Source organism: Crocodylus siamensis, chromosome 9 (genome assembly GCF_052110815.1).
Source record: "Crocodylus siamensis isolate JL-2025a chromosome 9, ASM5211081v1, whole genome shotgun sequence".
NCBI classification, from domain to species: Eukaryota; Metazoa; Chordata; order Crocodylia; family Crocodylidae; genus Crocodylus; species Crocodylus siamensis.
Window position 1 is genome coordinate 67573241 of NC_143403.1, and position 23579 is coordinate 67596819.

Sequence of the window (23579 nt, forward strand, 5' to 3'; positions counted from 1 at the left end):
GGATGGTGCTCAAAAATCAACGTTGTCTTTCATTTCTAGCATCTACATCTTTGCCCACTAGGCTCTGTTCATGCATCCTTTCTAAGTCTCACTGGGTTTTATTAACCTTTCCTTCTAAACAATCTTGCTTGGCTGTAACCTTTAATCATACTAGCCAGAGCCAAAATGTCAGCGTTTAAATATTATATAGCATGAAAGGGAAAAACGCATTTTAAATTACTAAATGGCAATAGTCATCAAATGAATTTTTCTGTACCCACCTTCTGCTACAACTGGATTAAAACAAAGCATCAAATAATTTTTAAAATGCCAGTTATTTAACTAGTGGATATCTGCAGGTCTTCCATATGGCATCCAGCCTACAGAATGCCAGCGTTGTAACATCATTGCCCTGCCTAGTTTGCAAATAAAATATCACTCAAGGATTCAGATTTAAAGTCCTGATATTTCTTTATGCACCAAGAGAGGGCACCATACCCCTCATTTCTCACAGAGATACACAGGCTAATTAATGAATTGCCTGACAGAGTGAAGTATTATAGGTGAGAAAGCAAAGTATGAAAATACAAGAAGCCCTGCTGTGCCTTTCCAGTCAATTTATGGCTTTTAAATCAAGCGCAGCATTCAGTTTTATGTTGAGCTGCCTGAAATAAAGGATTCTTACTTCATAAGTTCTGAGTGTAGCGAGAAATTACTCTTTGATTGCACCCAATTACTGCCTTTTCAAAAGGCAACACTTGAAAACTGACTATTGAACTGAAATTCTTTGTTTGCTGGGAATCTGAATGCCTAAATCAATTTTGAAACAGTAAGGCGTTTGTCTCTTCCAGTCCCTCTAAGAGACCATTTCAGTCTTAAATTTAAATAAGTGGTTTATTCTAGCTTAAGCCAAAAGGCAAAACTATGACATCCTACATGCTGGCTTCAGACCCAAAGAATGGCATCTTCAATTAAGGTGCTTTTATGGGGTCACTGTAACATAGAGAAATGAGTGCATACAGTGGACTTCCAGAGCTCACAGTGAAAAAAGTTTGATCATTCACTTTAACATCATCTTTACTTACCCAAGTCGGTCAACCAAGTCCCAAAGCACATTGGGTGATGGGACGAGAGGAGATCCATCATATAAGACCACTGACGCTCCTGTAGCAAGTGCAGATACCACCCAATTCCACATCATCCAGCCAGTCTGTAACAGAGAAGGCAGCTGTGTTAGCTTAGGTCTCTGTGGGGTTGCGTAGGCAGACATCCCTCCCAGCAATCCCCTGATCTGTGAATTCAGCCTTCACTTCATGTGAGAATGCCCTGGCCTCAAGTTCATTTGCAACCAAAAACACAACCTTGCAACTAGGTCCCAAGTTCAGTTAACATTGCTGTAGGTCCCAAGTGATTCCATGGAAGTGAGTTGCCTGAATCAGAAACCAGACCCTGCTTTCAGTGTCCTGCTTCTAAGACTTTTAGTTGGGGACACACACACACACACACACACACTTACTGTAGGACCCCAAAAGGGTGCCGGCTGGTTGTATACTAACAAAAAAGATCCTCAATGATATAAATAGATTAAGCCTAGAAAAGACCAGTAACTCATTTAGTCTGACTCCCTGCATAAACACAGGGCATGCAATTCCAACCAGACACTCCTACACTGAATTCAGTAGCCTGTGTTTCACTAAAGCACGTCTACCAGAAAGACAACCAGTCCTGATTTGAAGATGTCAAGAGATGGAGACTCCACCTTAAGTGGAGAGCACATACTTATCTCAAATTACAGTAATTGCAAGGTATAAAAATTACCTGCTAATTACAGACCAAAAATACAGTGCAACTTTATTTATGCAGCATCATTCACACATGCACATACACATATATATAAAAAATATAGCGTGTGTGTGTGTGTAATTTTTTTTTTAGTTGGCACTTGTCCTAGTATTTCACCCCAAATACTTCACAGGGAAATGTAGTTTTTAGGAAACAACTAAAATGCCATTTCTGACATAGCTGGTAGGATCCCGAGTGTGTTAAACGATGTTCCAAGCTCCTTTACAGTGAGCCCTATATATGTCTATCTGATAACCAGACAACATTTCTCAATGAAAGTTTAGAGAACTCTGAAAGATTCCAGCTTATATTGTCTGTAGGCATTTCTATGCAGGGCTGAGAGAACGATTTATTCCATTCCTATTCCCACATGTGTGCGTGTCTGTGCATGTGTGTGCGTGTATGACTGTGGTCTCAACTGACACTTGGGAAGGAAGAGGTAAAAATAACCCCAATAAACCCACTTTAGGCCAATTAACAGAACCATAATATCCTACAAGGAGCCACCAGGGAAAAGACAGACTGGCAAAGAAAAAAAATACTCCCACTCTATCACGCACATTACTAGAGAATCTCTTCTTCCTCGGTTCTGCACCAAAGTGATGCAAATAAACCCTAGCAGAAATCAACTTATGCTTCTCTTTTACAGCTGATGATCCCAGGATGTGGGAAGTGTGTCACCCTGTAGCATGATACCCACTTAAAAAATACTTGTAAAAGCCCCAGCACAGTGGATTGGGAACCACTTCTCTAACATGTCACAAAATAGCAGCTTGTTTTTTTCCTTGCTTTGTACCTTATTAGTATTAAAAACATCAGGAACTTGGAACACATGAGTTTCTAGGCTGAATCAAATCAGTAATCCAACTCATAAAATAACAAGTGTCCAACAGTAACCAATATTGGATGCTTTAGAGGAAGCAGGGAGGGAGAGGAGGTATAAAGTGATCGTTTGTTCTTTTATCACCACATGTCCAGATCCCTGCATGATGCAAGAAGGTAGAATATGCTATGGAAACGGACCGATGAGACATTTATAGTAAGAACCCGAAGAGGCAGCAAGAGCCAGTTTTTCTCCAATTACACTCGAAATACAGGTTTAAAATTTCATCAGAAAACACCCAATTACATTTTACTATTTCACCTGATTTCTAATACCACTGAAAACAAAAAGCCCTCCCTTAGATAACATGAATTAAAAATATGTGGAACTGTATTTGAAGTCTTGTGGGAAATATTACCACTCTTAAGATTCATTAAAAAAAATACAACACAGAGATCAAGTTCATAAATGTCTTATAATCCACACTTGCCGTTGTATAGTACATAATGACATCATTGCTGGTCATGTTGCCATGAAAAATATGCTCCTTCAGGTGCTGAATTAGTGTGCCCTGAAAATAAGAGTGAAGGAAGGAATTTATGTAAATGCAAAGCAAAAGACGTGGTGGCAAAATATGCTTTCCTAAATCAAATGTGGCACACACACACCAGAGCGTATTTCATGATTACAAACAGATATTAAACCCTGCCCCTTTGCAAAATAGAGCACACCAAAGCAGGCAATACCTGTCCCCATCAGTACAACAGTTCAGGCAGTGTTCTCCATTCCCCTTGCATATAACTTTTCATCCCCGCTCACTAGACCTCAGTATTTCCTGTGCCTAACCTGAAACAAAAGGCAAAGGTAGCTTCCCTGAAGAACTTCATCGCCTTTCCATCATCAGCCTGTAGGGTTGTGCATTCCTGTACAGAGCTCACTAGGGCTTGTCTATAATTTTCTCTCTGCGGTTCTGCCAGTCGCTTTCCCCAAGTAGATAAGCCTCAGTGAGCGTTTCAAATGTAACAGTATACGAGACCCAAAGCTGTTCTGAACCTAGCCATCATGGCAGCGGATTAACATTTTTTGACTAGGTCACCTTGATGATTCAAACCATTTCATACTTAAACGCTTTGGGGATTGCAGACGTAACTACCTACACGTCCTCCAAAGCATTCAAGTTACAGAAGACATTAATAGTAAATGACAGTACACTGAAAAAATACTACTGCTCACTCTTCTCTTTTGCAGAAAAGGTAACTAACAGCAGGACACTGGCCACCTTTGTCCCCTTGCCTGACCTGTGGCAGGTTGCGGTGTAATGCCTTGTGGTTGTGTCAGGGTTGACTGTGTAGTTTTACTAATAGGTTAGAGAATGGCTTGGATAGGGATGATCCTGCCTCTGGTGAGGGTTGTGACTAGACAACCTCTGAAGGTCCTTTTCCAGTCCTCCTTTATATGATTCTATGATAAAGTATCTTTTTTTTTTTTGATCGCCGTTACAAAGTGACTTTTCAGGACCAGTGAATTTATAAACTACTTCACTTTATTCAAGTGACAATAATGTGGAAGATTTAAGAATTTCTGCAAGGGCTCATGATGAACCTATGAAGGTCTTCATATGCAAAAAAGATGCATGTGGAAAGGAAATACATTACAGGTAAAAACTGACAATAAAATGAAAGAATGACAGGGGCAGGGGGCTGGACTCAATGATCCTCTGGGGTCCCTTCCAGCCCAAATGTCTCTGAAATCTATGAAATGACACATGCTTTGTAGGAAGAAAAAAAATACTGAAATATATAAACAAACCTGCTTCTCCCTTAGCTTCCCACAGGAGCCATGACTAGATTTTACCTGCCACTGCTGCTGTGCCCTGAGGTATCACAATGCTGCCATCTAGCTACACGCTGTGTTCATCAGCCCGGAGTTTAAAAGCAGAATTCAAGTCCATAACATGCAAAAATAGTGTTCACAGGCTTACTGAGACTACCCAGAGTATGTTAAGCGTACTACGGGCCTTGCAAGAATTGAATCTCAAATAAGCATCTTTGTTAGACACCTGTATCAGGACTACATCCCACTGATTCAAACTCAGCTTTTTTTGCTCTTTTATTCCAGTTTATACTTTACTAATACAAAGCTTGAACACTGGAATGCCATTTTAAATGAGGAGTCCAGCCATTGACTATGAACTTGGAAAAAAACTCAGTTTAAACAGAAGTCTGGGGACAGAAAGCTTGGAATTTTCTCTTTTGTATGTAAGGAACTTATTTAATTCCTATTACCATTGCATCCACATGCCTTACAATCTACAGAGGATATATCTTCACAACTTCCCCATGAGGTAGAGAAGGATCGTTCCCACTTCAGTCAGAGCACTAAGGCACAGAGGGACAAAATGATGTGCCCAAGGTCACAGAGGCAGTCTGTGGCAGAGTACAGAACTAAGCTCAGCTTTCCAAAGTCCTTAGGTAACCAGTAGACCAAGTTACCTATCAGTAGAGCTTGCGTCTCCTCTTCTTTACAGGAAATTCAGGAGTAACCACAAAAGCATAAAATAAGCACAAGGAAGATAAGAATGAGGGCCAATGTTTCTATGACTAGGAACAGGAATGACTGGATAATTTCTTTAAAAAAATTAGGGAAAAAGCCTCCATACATTTCTCTTTCATACAACTCACTGCAGGATCACTACGCAATACAACAGAACTTTGCTTCCAAAAGGCCAAAAAACAAAATCCTTCCGCCTGCAAGGCAATACAATTCAAATCTTTTCAAAGGTTTGGCTTCATTTAACTTATTTACATATGTTGTTTCAGTACAAGACACAAGAGGCATGCAGAGGAAATGCATTAACACAACACAAGTCGCGCCCTAGGCTAATTTAAGTTATAAAGTTAAAATTAAAAAAAAAAGGGAAAAAAATTTCTATCACTGTCTATACAGAGATCAATAGGATAATCAAGCCGCATTAAAAGCCTACTGCAATCAACAGTAATTGAATATACTTTTGCTGTCATTTCATCATCTCTTGTATTTTTAATTACACTCACCAAACTTCAACTAACCTTCAGCTGGGTTCTGGAAAAGACCTAACTTCACGTTACGTCAGGGCTGAAGCAATAATGACCTGATTCTCCCTCTGCTGAACTCAACAAGAGTCTTACCACTGACTTCACCAAGAGCCAAACTGTCAAATGATGGAAGCCAGGCAACCGCGCACACTGTGAGACCCTGCGTGTATGCATGTTCTGGGGGCTCTGGACCCTATTCAAGTGGAAAAATGTTTGCAACAGGCCAGTCCGGGGCCCAGTGTAGCCACACCTGCCACATACACCAAGCCAACCCACATAACAGTCATCCCACCTCAAAAAGTAGTCACTTCCCAATAGGTTGTGGTAGAGCAGCTCAGTGGGAACACAGAAAGTGATGACACACCTTGTCATCCCATTTTCAGTCTGGCCTTTCCTGTGGTGTGGCACAGATGACCGCAGGAGTTACCAGGATCTTAGGGCTGATTTAGTTGCAGCTGGGGCTGGGGCAGAACTTGGCAGCAAACTGAGCAGCTGCCTAGATAATCATCAGGAAGGAACAAACCTATATAATAATGGGATTTCTCTTCCCTGCGAGCTGCAGGTCTCACCTCTCAAGTGTTTTATCATGCACCCTTGTTCAGCTCGCTGGCCCTTTTGCTCCAGCCTGGCCTTCTAAACCCTGTGGGGCTCTGGAATTCCTTCCATTTTCTGCTACCCAAGTGGGATTCCCTTTCCAAAACAGCTCCCATGAAAAGCATGATGCCTCATGGATGATCCTCTGTTGGAGATGGGCAGGAGGTGTCTGGGAGCAGGGTGGAAACAAAGGAGTCACCTCTGTCCAAGTCTCGCTTAGACATCCCAAACGAACTTGGCAAAATTGTGAGATGAGGCTTGTTGGGCTGAAATTGTTTAAATCTTTGACCTCAAAAAGTGCTCCCCAAAGCTTTGCCTCTGTACGAAGAAAACTTGCAACAGGAAACTAAAACTATGGACAGATTAACAGGCGCACTGTTTGACACAGGGTGAAAAGAGTTCTTGCCCATTACAATTCAGCTGATCTATTGTTATGGTGTCATCTGGCTGCTCCTGTCACCCAGTAAGTGAAGTTAAACACTGGTAACTTGAACCAGGGCAGCTTACCCCTGAATGACACGGGATAAACTTGTACTTACAGCAAGACAGGAGGGCCTGGTAAATCCAGCTGAATAGTGGTAAATTCCTGACTTTGAAATTGCAGATCTGTCCACCCCCTAACATGCTGGTTGCTTTTTTTCTTTTTTTAAAGGAAAGGGAAAGGAGAACAGATGATCAGATTGGCAGCTTTGGGGTTTGAAGTCCTTCAGTCACAGATGTCCAGCCCAGTAGCATGAGCTTCCCCACATCCTTTGCCAGCAAGCCTCATACTTGACAGTTAGTCATTAAGTCTGAGGGTCATTCATCCAATTACAGGCTTCTCTGGCAGAGAGGGCATCAGCCATGCCAAGCAAGCTTTTCCTTTCAGGATGGACACCTGTCCACTGGGAAGTGCACCAAGAGGCTTCACAGGGCACCACGACAAGGTTCAGACAGCCATGTCTTTGGGTTCTTATTGACCTGCATGGGACCCCAGCCCTGAGCTAGAGGTGAACATCTTTACAGTCAGCTACTGAAATCCCCCAAGCCAACCCACCACCTAGACACTAAACAACCTCCCATACCACAATACACTTTTAAGAAAGACGAAAGGGTAACTGGCCATCAACAAACACTGCATCTCCAGGAGGAGATACCTACCCCTGCGGAATGAACCATGCATTTAGGTGCTCCTGTTGTACCAGATGAATACATGATGAAGAGGGGATGACTAAAAGGCAGCTGTTCAAACTCCAGCTGGGGAGCCTGGTCTCCCTTCCCGCCACCAAGGAAATCTTCTAGGAATACACTGTGAAAGTAAGCAGGGGAAAATATAAAAAAAGATCAACTGATACTCAAGCACAGCTGTGTACAACGGTGGTGCTCAAGACTCCAGCCCCATGGACCGAGTTGGTTCGTGGGCCTGATCCAGCAGGAGCTTAGCACGCAGGTCTGGTCCCACCTGCCAAATCACAGTGCAACCTGCAAACGGGGCCATGTCATCCAGCCCAGCGTGCCCCTTGGGTCTGCAATGGTGGCAGTGTTAACTGCCATGGCTCTGGGATTAAAACTGCCACCACTCCACTGCCAACAAATTCCTGGACCCAGGAGGAGTGCCATGGGGCTGAACAGCAGCCCCGCTGGCCAGATTCAGGCCATAAGCTAGAAGCTGAGCATCACTGATCATCTCTAGATGCAACAGCCCTCTTATTGTCGTATCATAGGATCATAGTGCTTAGGGTCGAAAGGGACCTAAATAAATCATCAGATCCAATCCCCTGCCTCAGGCAGAAATGGGTGCCGGGGTCATATCACCCCAGCCAATAATCTGTCCAGCCTCCTGTTGAAGACCCCCAGGGTAGGATAAACAGCCTTCATTGAATTCCTCTCCCTTCTCAGTCCTTTGTTTAAATTGCTTAGCTGTTCAGCTTTAGGAAATTTTTTTAAGTGTCAACAAAACCGCATAACAAGCCAGAAAAGGTTTCCCCAGGAGAACAAGTGTACCATTCTGCACGTGAAGTCCATCTAAGAGTTAAAAAGCCCCGAACAGAGAGCAAGTCAGCCAAAGGGAGCCTGGCTCAGTGACTGGGGCTATGTAGGCACCCATGACAGATGCACCAGCTTCAGAACACCTCGGTCTACAGGGAGTGACGTGGAATCCAAGTGCTTGTGGGTCTGAAGGCCAAGTCCTCCTTTCATCCTCTGGTCCTAACAGCTTGAGTCCTGGTGTGCCATGCAGATGAAAGGGCTAAGGCCCTACCTACAGTGCACTCCAGAAGAGTGTCAGGGGACAGCTATGCTGTAATGGGGGCCCTTGACACAGCTGAGAAGGTAGCTATGGCTGCAGTTCCAATTGCACTGGAGCTCTTTTGGGGTGACAAAGAATTTGGCCCTCAAAGCGTGATTTGGAACTGTAATCAGTTGAGAGAGGGCTCCAAGTAACCTAACCCAGAACAGTAAATAAGCAAAACAAATTACTTCTAAAAATGTCATTTAAATTATTCATCGCTCAATTTTGAAGCTTGCTTCCCTTTCCCCAATATACACTATTACATTTATATAAACACCCCGCCTAATAGGATATTTCACACAGAGCAAACATTTTCCTTAAGATGATCAATAAATCCAGCTAAATAGCTGCCACTTCACTGCTTTTATAAAAATGAAAAGCTTGGTGGGCTTTTTTTTATGTTTATCTGTAGTATCCAGCAGTCAAAAAAAAAATGAACAGCAATGGGGAGCAAAATCCAAGCTGTTTAATGGAGGCAGCTTGTTTTACGGTATAAAGCTAAATGAAGTGGATAATGTAATTTTACTGGATGCTCCTATTTTATATCAATTACTGTTGCTCAGAGTGAAGGCGATATATGAGAAAAAGATACTGTCGCCTATTTCAGGAAAAAGGAGAGAGGGGAAGACAGATGCACAAAGTAATTATAAACCCAGTGCTGACAAGTTGAAATTACAGGTAAATTAGTTTAAAAGCAAACTAATTCCATCTCTTTGTAGAACTACTCGCTGTGTCAATACAAACAGGGAGATAAGAAGCATTGTAATTAAAGAAAGCAGTTCAGTGGCTTGCTCATTTAACTTCATGCATCTTGATAGTGGGGTTTCCCCTAAAGTAAGCACAATACAAGAGCTTACTGAAGTACAACGGCACAATGTACGCATGATACAAGAGCTTGTGTCCCCACAAAGGACTCTACGCACTTTTACTCCCTTGGTGCTCTACTACGGGTTCAGCTCTGTTGAATAAACAATCGGGGTTTCATTTCTTTAAACTAAAGCTCCCCAAACGATGTTGAAAATTAAATGGCCCAAACATAATGTTGGCTCAGGAGGAAACAAAAAGGTACAACTGACAAAACAAAGCAGGGACTTCCTTTCAGTCAAAATTTAACCTGATCCTGCCAACCATGCTCATTAAGAGCTCCAGTAGAGGCAAGAGCACAAATTCTGCTTCCACTTACATCTTCAACATGAACCTACTGAATTCATCTGAGTTGCAGATGTGTTGATGGGAACAGGAGCTGAACCATTCAAAATTATTTGCATAAGAAATGGATAAGCAGAACCTAAGCTATGACCTAAATACAGAAAACTAACTGAAGGATTAGATTTCTGAGCTTCTTGCAGGTTTAGTCAACTGAAAAGCTACCAGAAATAAAACAAATCAAGCCATAAAACATGATTTGTATGTTGACAGAAACCTAACAAGGTTATCACATAGATTTAAGGAGATAACATCTCACGGCGTATTGTGAAGTATAGACACGCTTCCTTCATGCCAACACTCATGGGAGAGGGGACAACTCTGCTTATGCTAGGCACTGTACAAGCAGGTTTCAGGAACCCGACAGGGACCCTAACACTGCCGCGGCAGAAAGAAACCTGCAGCACAAGTGTTCAGAGCCAAGATGAAGTGGGGCAGAATTCAAGGCGACAGAAGTTGGAAAAGTCTTGCCAGGCTTCTGGTTCCATCCAGTCCCTATTTTAAACAGGGGCAACAGTGGCTCAAAGACATTTACTTCATGCGATTACCTGTTAGGAATTTTAGAAATATCAATCGTTTCCCTTGAGGAGACGTACGGAATCACCACCACTTTTTTTAAATCAGGAAGTCCTGGGAGGGAGGAGGAGGGAGAAGCAAAATATGAAAATTGTTATTCATTTCATTTAAGTTTTATAAACAAAACCCCTTTTCTGCTCGGTGGGCCTGTGTAATGTCATGCCCCGGGTAATGGAAATAGCTCAATCTTTTCTCTTCTCCCATCTATCTGCTTCTCCATGGAACATTGCCAAACTGTGCCAGCTTAATATAACCAAGTGCTGGATCATAATCTCTCCAATGGGCCACATTTTGCTGTCAGGTGAGCCCACACAACCCCAGACAGCCTCTGGTTTCCTGGGTATAAGCAAGAGTGGATTTGGGCCAAATGAACGTATCTATTCACCTGCCTGGCCAATATAAACACATATAACACATTCCTCCCACAACGAGTTCCCTTCTCCTTCTTTGCATGGAGAGGACGTAAGTCCAGGAAGATGTGGAAGGACCCAAAGGCCAGCGCTACTCTGGGCTCCAAGCCTGTGCCCCCAAATGCTGCAGGAATCCCTCTATGTGGGGTACTTAGGTCTCAAGTGGACTGTGATCTTCAGGGTTAAGTAATTTTGCCTAATCTGGATTCTATTTCCTCTTGTTTTACCCTTGAGGTTTCTAACAAGCTCCGTGAGAGTTCACGTGTGATGTAGTGAATGAAATACCTTTTACCACGCTCTGTAGTTTCTCCATGTGGTTATGCTCTTTGCCATTGTAAATGACAGCTTCAACCGAGAAGATCAGCTTGGGCTGAATTTGAGAGAACCTGTCCAGCACGCCCTGTGAAAAAAAGAGAAAGGAGACAAACAATTGCACCATGAATTGCTGCAGGGGGGGAATCCACTGGCTGCTAAATCCAAAGCCTGGTCTCAAAGAAGCAATAAAGGAATAAGAGGGGCTACATACAGGAATAACATTAAAGCACTGACTGAACCTGCTCTTGCCACCCAACCCCCAACATTTTGAGGAACAGTGCTTTGGTGAGGGCTAGGCCATTTCATGATCCCAGCACCTGACCAAGCCACTGAAATACTACAGTAATTGCCCAAGACACTCCACCAACACTACTACCTGCAGGGCTAGTTTTACAAAAGGTACGACATGAAAGTAGCACCTACATGCAAGTGCATCTGCACAGGTGAGGCACCTAACTGCCTTGATGCCAAGCAGAATTATGCACTACACCTATTTAGGCACTGTTGCACAACTTAGCAGGTGCTAGTTTGCACCTACATATCTCTGTAAATGCAGCCCCAGAGTCTGAGCCCATTTAGCAGAATATTGCATTTGTCTGTATAGTAAAACTGAAAGACATTTTGGAAATCACTAAAAGACATGTCATTTCCAAAGGCAGAAACTTCCCAGGAGTTCAGAGATATTCATTCTGCTAAGTCAAGGACACAATTTCACCAGCTTTATTGGCATGATTCGGTTTTGCAAGAGAATAAAGTCAAAACAGTCCTTTGGGCATCTCATACCAGGTCACGTGCAAAAACTAAACACTCAGACGTTATCCTCCAGTTAACTGGAGACTATTCAGGAATGAATTGCAACTATTATCACATCTGAGCAATAAAAGCCTCCTGGCACTGTGTTGATTTTTCAGGTGTACCACATGCTGTGGCCTTCCCAAGATGGGGTTTTTGTATTCGACAGGAAGAAGCAAATCCTATTAATAAAACATCTCAGCAGAGAGCATCTTCATCTCTCTCTGGTTGGATTACTGAAGCATTAGCATTGCAAAATCTGCCCAGCATCAGAAAATTGACAGTCACCCACAACAGAAGAGAATCTCCCAAAACACTCTTTGAAGCCACCAAACTCACTGGAGTGTTTGTTCTGCCTCACTACCCATCCTCTCCAGCCTCCAGCCTCGCCTTCTGCATGACAGTCCAATTGAGACGCAACAGCTAGTTTGCTGGGAATTCCTGTGGGCTTCGCATATACTGCGCAGACAGCAATTTCCTTAAGTCATTTGCCCAGAAAGAATAAATCCATTATTCCTTTTATGCACACTCAATAAATGTGGTATCACAGCAAGCAATTGAGTTCACTAAATAAGTAATAATACAGCTTAAAAAGCTCCTCACAAGAACCAGCCTTTGGGACCAGATCAGCTGAAATGGAAACCCAATTGTACCACTACCATACGAATAATGATGAATTCCCCCACCCCTCAAAGCCTGAGCAATTAGGCTTTATGCAAAGTTGCTCTGAGTCACCGTGGGCAAGAGAGAGGCTTCTGTACCCTGTGCGTTCCTGCTGTATAGACTGTCCGTGTACAGAATATTTTTGAGCAACAGGATCGATTCTGCTCATGCCACCGTGAACAGGGGCAAGTCCATGGAAGTTAAAGGAATCACTCTGATATAAACCTGATGAGAGATCACAGCCAAGCAGCGTGAAGTTCTTCCTCCTACATAGCTTCTTCGTACTGGCCTAGTCAAGCTTGGCATGGAGTCTCCTGAAGGACTGTGAAGCCATCCTGTATCATTTCTCCGTGTACTCCTACAGACAGGATATAAAAGAGTAAGGGATGGAGCACTAGGCACTAGGCCAGCCCTCCAATCCAGGGAGAATTTCTTCCTAGTTGGCGTCACATACTGCTCCTGGGTTTTGCAAACATTCACTCCTAAATTCTGGCCAAGAAACATTTCTCCCTCCCTTCACATATTTCTCTGATACCCAGGAGAGAGAGCCTCATGCTATCTCATATTCCATGTCATGCAGCAGCTCTCCAAGTTATCAGCTACAAGAAAGCCTTCTGCAGACTACAGAAGAGCACCAAAGTGCATTTCTCCAGAGATGGAGCAAGGAAGGGAAAAGGAAACAGCAGTGTCAAAGTCTGAAATCTAAATGTACTAATTAGTCGAGAAATCCCTAGTGTCCATTCCAGTGACAGGGAACAGATTTTTCAGGAAACCTGTATCCACAATATCAGCTGTCACAAAAGCCCCGGACTCTAGCATGGTGATTTAATTACAATGTTAAAATTAGCCTTTAAAGGGAGCGCAAGTCACATTTCCACCTGCCTCCAACAAGTCTGCTGTCTTATCGATTTGCTTGCAGCATTTTCCAGGAACTGCCCAAATGTCAAAGTGAGGGGCGCACATGCTTCAAAGGCTGTCGTGCTTGCAGGCTGAAAGCCATACTGAAACAAGACTGCTTTTAAGTTCCAAAAGCTAGCTGGCAAACTAGCAAGGATGTCCCTATCCTGTGGGGGAAAGAGATGGGGAAAAGGAAAAGAAGAATTTTGCATCCAAGGAGAGACAACCTTGATCCTGAGACTCTTTAATGGGGACTGCCAACACCCCAGGCTGGATTCATTAGCAGCGACAAGGTGAGACCCATAGGGCAAGCTTTGAGTGATCAGACTACAAAGTGATGGAGGTCACCAACTCAGCTGTAACATTGGCTCTTGGATCCAACAAAATGGCTCAACATGTATCAGATCTCTCCAAAGCCCAGGTTGTGCTAGACTCAGCTGTATTCTCTTAGACCCAGATGTATAATCCCCTTGATTATAAACATGCTCCCTGCAAGGGTCCATCTGCCCCATTCTCAAGAGCAGAACCTGACCCTAAAGCTTGCATTTCAAACACCTGCTTACACTTGGGCAATAGTAGACCCTTCTTCCTGCAGTTGTACCCTTTGGGCACAGGAGGCCCAGAGATGAGGGGAAAGTGCTCCCAGCACCAGGGTTCACCATGACAGGGAACCACCAAGTTCCCTCTTCTATTTGCCTCTGGCAACTGATTTCTTCCAGGCTTGCATAAAAGACTTAAAATCCACGGCATGCAGGAGGCTGTTCCAAGCAGTGCAAGAGAAATCCTAAATTTTGCAAAGCAATCACATCCATTTGGACAGGATACAAAACAGAAGCATGTTGAACCCTGTAAGTCACTTAGCACCCCCCAACCCACACATAATGGAAATGGAATCTGCATTTATGTTAACAGGCGTTATACCAGCACATAAAAGATGACCTGTCCATCAGTCTGGAAGCTGATACATCGGGGGTCTCTCTCAAGCCCACTGAGAGCCTTCTGATGTGGCCCTGAATTCAGGCCAGCCAACCTCTAACAAAAGGAGTGTAAATGATATTGATGGCACCCCCACTCTGAAGCTCAGCTTGGTTAAAAAGCTATCACAAAAATTTAATGAGCCTGGGTAGCGAAAATAGCAGCACATTGGTGCGGGGAGAAACATATTTGTACTCTGTAATAGGAGTAAAATGAACAATCTTGCCCCAAATGAAAAATCAAATCACACTGCAAAGAGAACGTTGTGTACTGTCATTTTCTGACCCAGCAAAAAACATTTGTAGAGCAGATTGGTCATTACAAGGTGTAACGTTCCCCACCCCCCAACCCCTGACATCATTAAGGTTTTGTCAATGTGTAAGAATAGAATCATGCTGCCCTCCAGTGCTCACTCGGCAATACAACAGGTCTCTACTTTCAGCCAACTACAAAGACTCTTCTTATTATAAAGAAGAGCTAAATGTTTCAAACTGGTTTGACCTTTCTGTGCTTCGTAGAATATAAATACATAGCAAGCGAGATGCCTCAAAATGCTTACAAATCCGAATGCCTGTAAGAAAGAAATGAATGAGGATTCTATATGCCAGTATTATGTGCTTTAGCAATTTGTATCTGGCGCTAATTATGACATGCCAGGTACTTCCTAAAAAGAGAAGTTATGCCCAAAGCTGCCAGAGAGCACTCTGTTATCTCAGTGGAGCCCTCTTACATTTTGTAGGCAGCACCTTCATTTGCCCAAACACACCGGTGCTATTCAAGCCCTGAATGTTTAATCCATGGAGAAGTATGCCATTTGGTGATTTCACATAACCTTCAGGATCTTATGACAGTGAAGCAACAGGAAGATGCAACCAAAAATGTGTCTGCGGTAACTCAGTGATGCTTGATCATCTAAAGCTTCGTCTTGCTGAAGATGAATCCCCGCTATTGTAACTGCAGAGAGCCTGGCATTATCACTCAAATGCCAGCGGTCTGGAAGAGAAGCAGCTCTTATCCACGGAAGACACTCTCATGCAGAATTCCCACTTTATCCTATTACAGGGGCTGATGTTCTTTTTCACGGAAGAAAGGTTGACACATCTTAGCCCCATCCAACATCTTACCAGAAAGACTGAAGGGAAGAAAAGGAGGGAAGTAAAAGACTAGATATTTTTTTTTATGGTAAAAAGCCTGTTTAACCTTGCGTGTACCTGAAATTATTCCAGGCTAATAGCTCTGTATAATCTGAAGGAGAGTTAGGCCTACAGTTTCTTTGCTCCACAGCAGACACGGATTGCCAACAGAGGTCAGGAAGGAATCCCTCACACATACTGCAATGCTTCTTATGCTTAAACCATGCCCTAGAGGCCACCTTTACACCAAGGCAACCATTGTTGCCCTTGCCTAATTCAATCCCTGACCTCTCAAGTGGTGTGCCATTTTTCATCTGTTGCGATGCACTTTTTTCTATACGCCCCCCCCCAACTAGGAAGCAAACTGTGATCCAATTGATTAAATACAAGAAGCAATCACCAGGTGGCAACAAGTTTTTAATGTTACTCACCTGGCCTTGATTTGGAATGGAACAAAACCAGCTTCAGCTTTTGGACACTTCATTCTCATTAAAATTAATGGAAACTGTCCTTCCAAATCACTTGGCAACTTCGAAAAAAAAAATCTGCCTGCAGCCAGGAGTTTTCTAAATTTTGCCACAAGATGGCAATAGAAGGAAAGGCAGGGTAGGTTTGCACCTTATAAACTAACCAAATCAGAAATGGATAGCATAAGTTTTTGTAAGCAGACAGCTTACTTCATCAGATGCATCTGTTTATGAAAGCCCACTGCTTACAAAAGCTGATGGTACACGTCTCTGATTTAATTAGTCTTTAAGGTCCAAATCTACTCTGACTTCAGACTAAGAGGACTAGCTACCTCCCTGCTGACAGAAGGAAAAAAGAATCGGATTTAGAAGACACATCCAATGCCCTTCCCTTTTACACCAGGCAGGTTCATGATTGTAATGTCTCTGGAAAGGGCAATTCTCAGAATACTTACATTAATTCCAAAGTCGGGTGAAGTTGAACTCCAAATGGCACCAATACTTGCAGCAGCCAACATCGCTTCTACTGCATGGATGCTGTTTGGCAAATAACCTGCAACCAACAGAGTTGGAGAACAGTTAAAGGTGGAAAAGACCTAGAAACCTTGACTCTTCTAATAAAGCTAAATGGCACTGTCGCCAGTGTACACAGAGGTTAACAAGCGAGCGCTCTGCTTCTTCCTCTGTTTTAAAAGATCCTGACAGTAACACTGCCCTCAGAAAAACAATTACTCCACATCAGATGTAAATCGAATTACTCCCTGTTCGTGCTGGTCCCAGAGGAGTGAATCTCGCCTCTTGTTAATTAGCATCTCAGGGAGGCAGATTAGCAGAGCAAAGGGAGAAAAGAGTCATTTAATGGCCAAGTGATAGATGGGCTGAGGATCTAGCCCTATATTGGGGGGACTTTAAATGATAACAGGAAGTAGGATTACAAAATGCACTGTGAGATCCAAGAAGACCAGGTATGCCCGAGTCAGGTCACTGCTCCTCCCCAGCCAACATGCTTGCTGCAGAGCAGGAAAGCTGTGTACGTACAGCAGGTGTCTGCCACATCCCTGAGACCTTTCCACCCCCCCCATTCTGCATAAAGCCAGTTAGGTTACCTGACCAGAAGTCATTGTTTCTATGGGCTGAAATGACATCGCTAAAACCCTGCTGAGATCAACTGAAGGCTCCAAACTTCTAGCCTTGAATCAACACACGACTCAGAAAGCATAGGGAAAACCCTAACGCAAGACGCTCTGCGTACGTGTGCAGACCTGAGCAGGAAGGAATGCAGCCAGTATCTTTCCTTTTAAAACTGAGTTATCTTCCCAAAGGTGAACTGCATCCTAATTTCAAGGTTTAAATGCATCTTATAGATATGCAGAAGAAACGAAGTGTCGAGAGAGGCCGTTTTTCAACAGACTCCATTTCAGTCCATCTCCCACAAAGTCAACTGTGGGATTGAGACAGATCCTTAAAAATGATCAGGATTGAGCAGAGAGATTAAAGGCACAAAATTTACATGAGCATCTAAATCATGGGACTCAAATCCCAGGCCTGTGCGCTCAGATTCCCTGTTTCAAGGAAGCAACTGAATGCTCAAGGGCACTGGGGTAATTCTCTAATTAGACACAAGATAACAAGTGGTGTATGCATCTAAGGGCTGCAGGCCTCATTGTTAAATTCGCTACCCACAGGCAGCTCCCAAGGACTTTGCTAGCAAGCGCGGCACAAAGCAGCTGCGTACACGTGTTGGGAATTCTCCAAACACAGAGCAAGAATCCCTGCCCTGAAGAGTATTTCTGCAGACAAGGCTGGAGACTTTTGTAGATGTATCCATTCACGTTTTAATCATTATCCAGCAATTTCAGGGGGTACAGAATGCCCTTTTTGGCCAGGTGCTTGGGATGCTGTTTGAGAAGCTGGCTATTTCCAGCCTGTAAGGGTCGGACGTATTTGGCAGGTCTTTCCCTCCTCAGAGGCACTGAAGTACATTGTTTTAAACCGAATGGACCAATTTCTGCTAGTTGATAAACGGCTGGGCCTTTCAGAATAACAGGGAGCATTATTTTCAGTGTCCATAAAAGAGATTATAGCACCTTGATAAGCCCCCGTACAGGACTTCTGAAAGAAATACGGAGCTCTTCCTGTAAAGGATGAGCTGTATATAAAGAGGGTGTTCGTTCATATGGAACTTGGTGTGTGTGACTTCATTTGCAACATAAAAAAGTTCAAATGCCTAGCGTACTGTCAGCTTAGCTTGCAATCACACCCTGGAAGACCAGGGCTCATTATTCTAATACAGAGTCCAGTACTTTGACCTTGAAATGCTCTTGGACATTTCTAAGTCTTAAAAGGAAACACCCTTTTGCAGACACTTTCCCTTCCCTGTCCCTGACCTTCCTTACAGCAACTATAGTGGTTGGCTTCACGGAAGCAGGGAAACAAGCCAAAATGCTCTGTGTAATATGATGAAAGCAGCTGTTTGGCTAAGTCCCCTCATTTTGTATTGTGTATTTCTACTGTGTATTTATTAGTACTGGGTCAGGACTCTTCTGCAAATCTTGCAGAGTCCTGACCAGCAGTCATAAAAAAGAATTTATTGCTGGAACATCTGGGAGTCTTCGGTGTCATCAGAAGCTGGTCCACAGACAAAATTACCGTGCTCAAAAGGACCAGATTACACAGCAGAAGAGCCTGTGCTATAGTAGGAGGGAGTTCTCCCCTCTCCCATCTTTTCTAGTATTTCCTGAGGGCAGGTATGCCAGCCTTTCACTTACAGTTATAAACTGTTATCAGTTATTTATGACTCACAGCTTGAGTCAGACCTTTACTTGGAGCAGTAAACTTAAACTGTGGCTTTGAAGCTGCAACTGAACTTGCTCTTTTAGAGCAGTGTCTCTCAACCAGTGAGTCCTGACCCAAAAGTAGGTTGCAAGAATATTTCAAAGGGTTGCGAGCAAGTCCCAAAAAAACCTGGGAAAGCATGGGTTTCTCCTTACAGGCAGGCAGGCTTCCAGCCTGCAAGGAGCTGCTTAGGGCAACTGGAGGCAGTGGGTGCACATCTATCTATGCGCACGCACACACGTGGCCGGTGTGCAGCCAGGCAGGGTTGTGGAAGCAGCCACAGCAGCTGGATGCAGGAAGTGTATGGGGAGTGGGGGTTGGAGGTCCAGGGCTTGGGAAGCGTGTGTGTGTTTGTGTGTGAAATGCAAGAGGGGCAGGTACCAGCACAAGAGGAAAGGTGGCAGGGCACTGAAGCTGCATCAGGTCAGAGGGAGTGGGGGCCAAGGTCCTTTAGGGGCAGCAGGGAACTGCGTTGCTAGGCTGGCGGCACTGGGGCCGATGTCCGTATTGACAGGGGCAGGGTGCCCAGCAGATGCTGCTTGTGGGGCAGGTAGAGCCATGACCAGGTTGCCTGGCATGGTGTCCCTCCTCCTCTCTCCAGCCCCTGCTGGGCTGGACTCACTGCGCTGGCTCCCCCATGAGCTGGAACTGCTGCAGCCACAGCACTCTGGCCTGAAGCGGGGGGCAGCTGAGGACCCCCTCTGGCAGGGCAAGGGGCAGGGGGCTGCAGGTTGGGAGTGAGGGGCACCAGCACAGCCAGGGGTCTGTGGCTTGGGACTGGCCGTCAATGTTTCCACGTGGGTCCTGGCAACCCACTGCACTACAACTGCTTGCTGCTGAAAGAGCAGGACTGGAGGAATGCTGGAGAGGAGAGGGTTACCATGCAATGACATCATCCTCACCCATAACATTATGCAAATCTTCAGCAGCTGTTTTGCAGCTGGCAAGGAGGCAGCGAGAGACAGGGAAGAATTGAGGGGGTATAAATAAGGGGTTTGGGTTGTACAAAGGGGGCAGAAGCCAGTGCCTTGAGCCCATGGGGCAGGAGACAGGTGGGGAGGGATTTTCTGCTGGGTCTTACGGCCAGAGGCTGCTGGTGATGACTGTGAGCAGACAGGCCCTCGTGGCTTAGCTTGTGGTGACATCTGGGAGGCTAGACCTGGGGGTGCTGGAGTTTGGGAGAAGTTCAAGGTATCGCTTCTTGGCTTCGTGAAGGCTCAGATCAAGTGCCTGTTCTTATCAGCTTTTTCTTTTTTCCCCCCTGTTTTTTTGCACCAGTCCTGGAAGCATTACAATACCAGGTCAATGCATGGAGTGGATGGAGCACGCTCCCGTTCCACCGCCCAGCACCAGAAAGACTGCTCAATATAGACCTCTGATGGAGGACATATCAGAGACAATCACCTGCCCTGGGGAGTCCACCTACGTGGTCACGGTGCTTCCCCTGCACCCGCCACACGTGGTGTGAGCCGTGGGATACAAATACCCAGCTGTTTTACTGAGGTGGAATCTCTGCACCCGCCACATGTGGTGGTAGGAGTGGGAGCCGAATAACCCTGCAGTTTTACAGGCATAATTTGAGAAGAGTAATAGAGTCACTGAAATCCCTTGAGCAAACAATTTCTAATTTGGCATCGGGTCAACTGGATAGTGTAGATAGCCAGGATGGCGGAGCAGTACGCCCAAAAGACCGTGCCTGAACTGAAAGAGCTGGCGAAAGAAAGAGGCCTTCATGTGAAGAAAGGGCTAAAGAAGGAGGAACTGATTAAACTCCTGTGTGACTCAGCCATAGAGCAACCTCCACACACGCCAACTCCTGAGTCCTCCCCAGAATCACAGGGCCGCACGCCAAGTTCGCAGTCCTCAGGGAGATCAACCCCTCCGGAGGAGCGACAGGGCAAGCTCAGGTATGAGCTGGAGCTGAAAAAGATGGAGGTGGAGGCCCAGCGTGAGCACGTGGAGGCTCAGCTGGAGCTGAAAAGGACAGAGCAGGAGGTGAAAAGGATGGAGCGGGAGGCCCAGCGTGAAGAGGCCCAGCACAAGCACGCTTGTCTCCATACCTCTGTGAAGCTACGGATCCAAGCTTTTAAGGGGGGGAGAGTGTGGCAGAAAGCCACCTTGGTTTCTCCCCAAAATCTCTGCCCTGTGACACTGTGACTAAAATCTCTGAGCTGCAACCATTTGATGAGGGTGGGCCCTGCACGCAGGGGACCGCACCCTCAGCCTGTCTATTTAGGTGACTTGAGCTGGCTGCAGTCCTGAGGGAGGGGAAACCTGCTTCCTCTGCCTACGTGTCTTGCATCAATTACCTGGGTGGGGGGTTTCTACCTGGGGAGCTGGAATCTGCCTGGCAACTGGTGATGCATTTCAAATTGGTTGGCGGAGAGCCAACTGGAGCTGGCCTCCACTGGGCCAGGTGAATGAGGTCACGGGGGCTATATAAGTTAGGACGGGCTAAAAAAAGCCTGTTCTTATCAACTGTGATATCTGATATGTCCATAGGAGGTCTGTGTTGAGCAGTTTTTTGGCACTGGGAGGCTTAAGTGGAGCTTGCTCCATCCCCTCTATGCATCGGCCTGGTACTGCAGTGGTGCACCCCTCTGGGGGAACACGTGGTGGTAGCAAAGACAGAGCTCACAATCATTTCTGAGGATGCTTGATAGCAGCTCAGGGTGCAAGACCCTTGAAGAGGGAGGACCGTTGTCAGCAGACAATCAATTGATGTGACTGTTCCTGCATCCAAATGGAAAGATCGTGGCCCTTAAGATGCCAGAAGTCTTTGGGTTTTGTCATCATAGAATCAGAAAGTTAGGGACCCCAGGAGATCTAGTCCAGCATTTCTCCACCTCTGGGTCACCAGAATATATGAAAGCTTAACAAGGGAGTCTGCACCTCTTGCCCCACTGGCACAGCACCTTCAAAAGCAGCCAGGGATTTTGAAAGGGCATCCTGAAGCAACAGCAAGGAACCTGATGTCTGAAAAGTCAGGCCTGTCTGAGAAGACCCAAATTGGGCACAAACAAAAAACCCCTTAATCTCTCATGTCTGTGGCATGGTTTAAATGCTACAATACAAACAAACAGTGGAGAGTGAAGGGCTGAAAAAGTCCCTCGAGGCAGCTGATGTAGACTTCCCCAATTCCTGATATAGAAAGAGAACAACCATAGGCCAGGGTTCAAGCCAGAGTTTGGACTTTGACAAAGCATCCTATGCCCCTGTTGGGATTTTAAAATGGTCTCCTACCTTTATGACCACGGCCTGGGACTATTAGTCACACGCTAATCCTCTTACAAAGCTAGCTTTAAAACCCACGTAAGCTACTAGGGCTAATGCAGTTGCTATAGATAAAGGACTAGCTTTAAACAGTATAATGTAGGGCTGCTTTGTTGAGCACTGTCAAGGGCTTTCAGGTTGGAGGGAGGAGGGAAAGAGTGGTTTGAGCTGCTGACGGGCAGGACAGGATTTACTACCGCAGCACGGTAAGGGCACTCACTCTGGAGATTAGAATAAAAGCCAATTCCAGGGTCATTTTACACCAAATTGTTGTCACACCTGTTTGCCAACTAAGGTGATTTTGCCAGCTCTAAAAGTAGCAGTGGTTGCCATGTGGCAAAGCATGCAGTACCTCAAGATTTGGATGGTTTCAATTTCAGTACCTGATTTGCATCTTCCACCTCGGTACTCATCACAAGCCCTGCTGCAAGACCTCACCAGGCAAAAAGGACAGCTGCTAAAGTTACCTGTGCTGTTAAATGCCTCCCCCGAGCTGCTAAGCTGTGACAAAAGGCCAAGGAGAAGAGATGAAGTTGAAGAAGAAAGCATCAACAGGACTGCCTGGTCCACTCGCCTCCAATTTTGGTAAGAGTGAAGCAAGTTCACAGTGCGCTTAGAAGAAGATATCTCCTGGTGCTAAAGAACTTGAAGCTTTAGTAACAATGAAGTAGAAGGCAAAAAAAAATCCCTAGAGCCAGCTGTATGGACTGGGATGTGGTTTCCACATTCCTGGAGCCTGCTACTGACTCAACACCTGGAATGCTTTAGGGGACAAAGTGTCAGGGGCAGCATCCACACCCTGGCAAGAAGGCTGAGGGTAGAGACAGATGCACATCCAAAGGGCTCCAAATCCTGAAGCATGTCACATTCAGCAGTGTGCAGACATGTGCCTGCTCCCTCAACTCCCTCCCCATCCAGAGCATGTCAACATGGCTGTGAAGACGAGCAACAGCAGGAGAGCAGGAATCCCTGCACGTTTTGGCCTCCAGAGTTTCCCCAAGGAACTCTCCATGGAGGACGTGGCGAGAGTGAAGCACTGTGGGATGCTGAAGGACTGCTGAGTGAACAGATGTTTCAGGAAGCATTGCAAAGCTGTTCCTCTCTCTTCAAGGGTCATTTCTGACTGCTTATGGGGCCCTGCACATCTGTACCCTCACTGTTTAGAGGGCTTCAAAAGGTGCTTGTAACTGCATGTCTTCTCATGGCTTAAGCATCAGGCAACTCTAACCAAGTAAACCTGCATTTCTTCCTATTTAAAAAGTGGACTCTTGGGAGAGGGGAACTCTGTCCCTTGTTGTTACCAAAAGATATAGAATCATAGAAGTCGGGTCAGAAGGGACCTTGTAGATCTTCAAGTCTGACCCCCTGCCTGGGCAGGAGAAAAACTGGGCTTAAATGACTCCAGCCAGGTAGGCATCAAGCCTCTTCTTAAAGACCCCCAGGGAAGGAGCCAGCA

The 23579-nt window shown here is 45.1% G+C and overlaps 1 protein-coding gene across 2 annotated transcripts in view; it reads right to left on the reverse strand.

The window, feature by feature from the left end:
• The window catches only part of AACS (acetoacetyl-CoA synthetase), a 65724-nt gene that overhangs the window by 16806 nt on the left and 25339 nt on the right, over nucleotides 1–23579 (reverse strand). The window contains exons 5-10 of one of the 2 annotated variants that reach the window (XM_090062754.1): nucleotides 16471–16568; nucleotides 11059–11173; nucleotides 10336–10417; nucleotides 7453–7600; nucleotides 3135–3215; nucleotides 1065–1189 (exon numbers count right to left, since the gene is read on the reverse strand). In XM_090062754.1, the coding sequence (XP_089918880.1) occupies nucleotides 1065–1189; nucleotides 3135–3215; nucleotides 7453–7600; nucleotides 10336–10417; nucleotides 11059–11173; nucleotides 16471–16568 (649 nt within the window). The remainder of the gene's footprint in view (nucleotides 1–1064; nucleotides 1190–3134; nucleotides 3216–7452; nucleotides 7601–10335; nucleotides 10418–11058; nucleotides 11174–16470; nucleotides 16569–23579) is intronic. The other variant, XM_090062755.1, reaches the window with a different exon arrangement.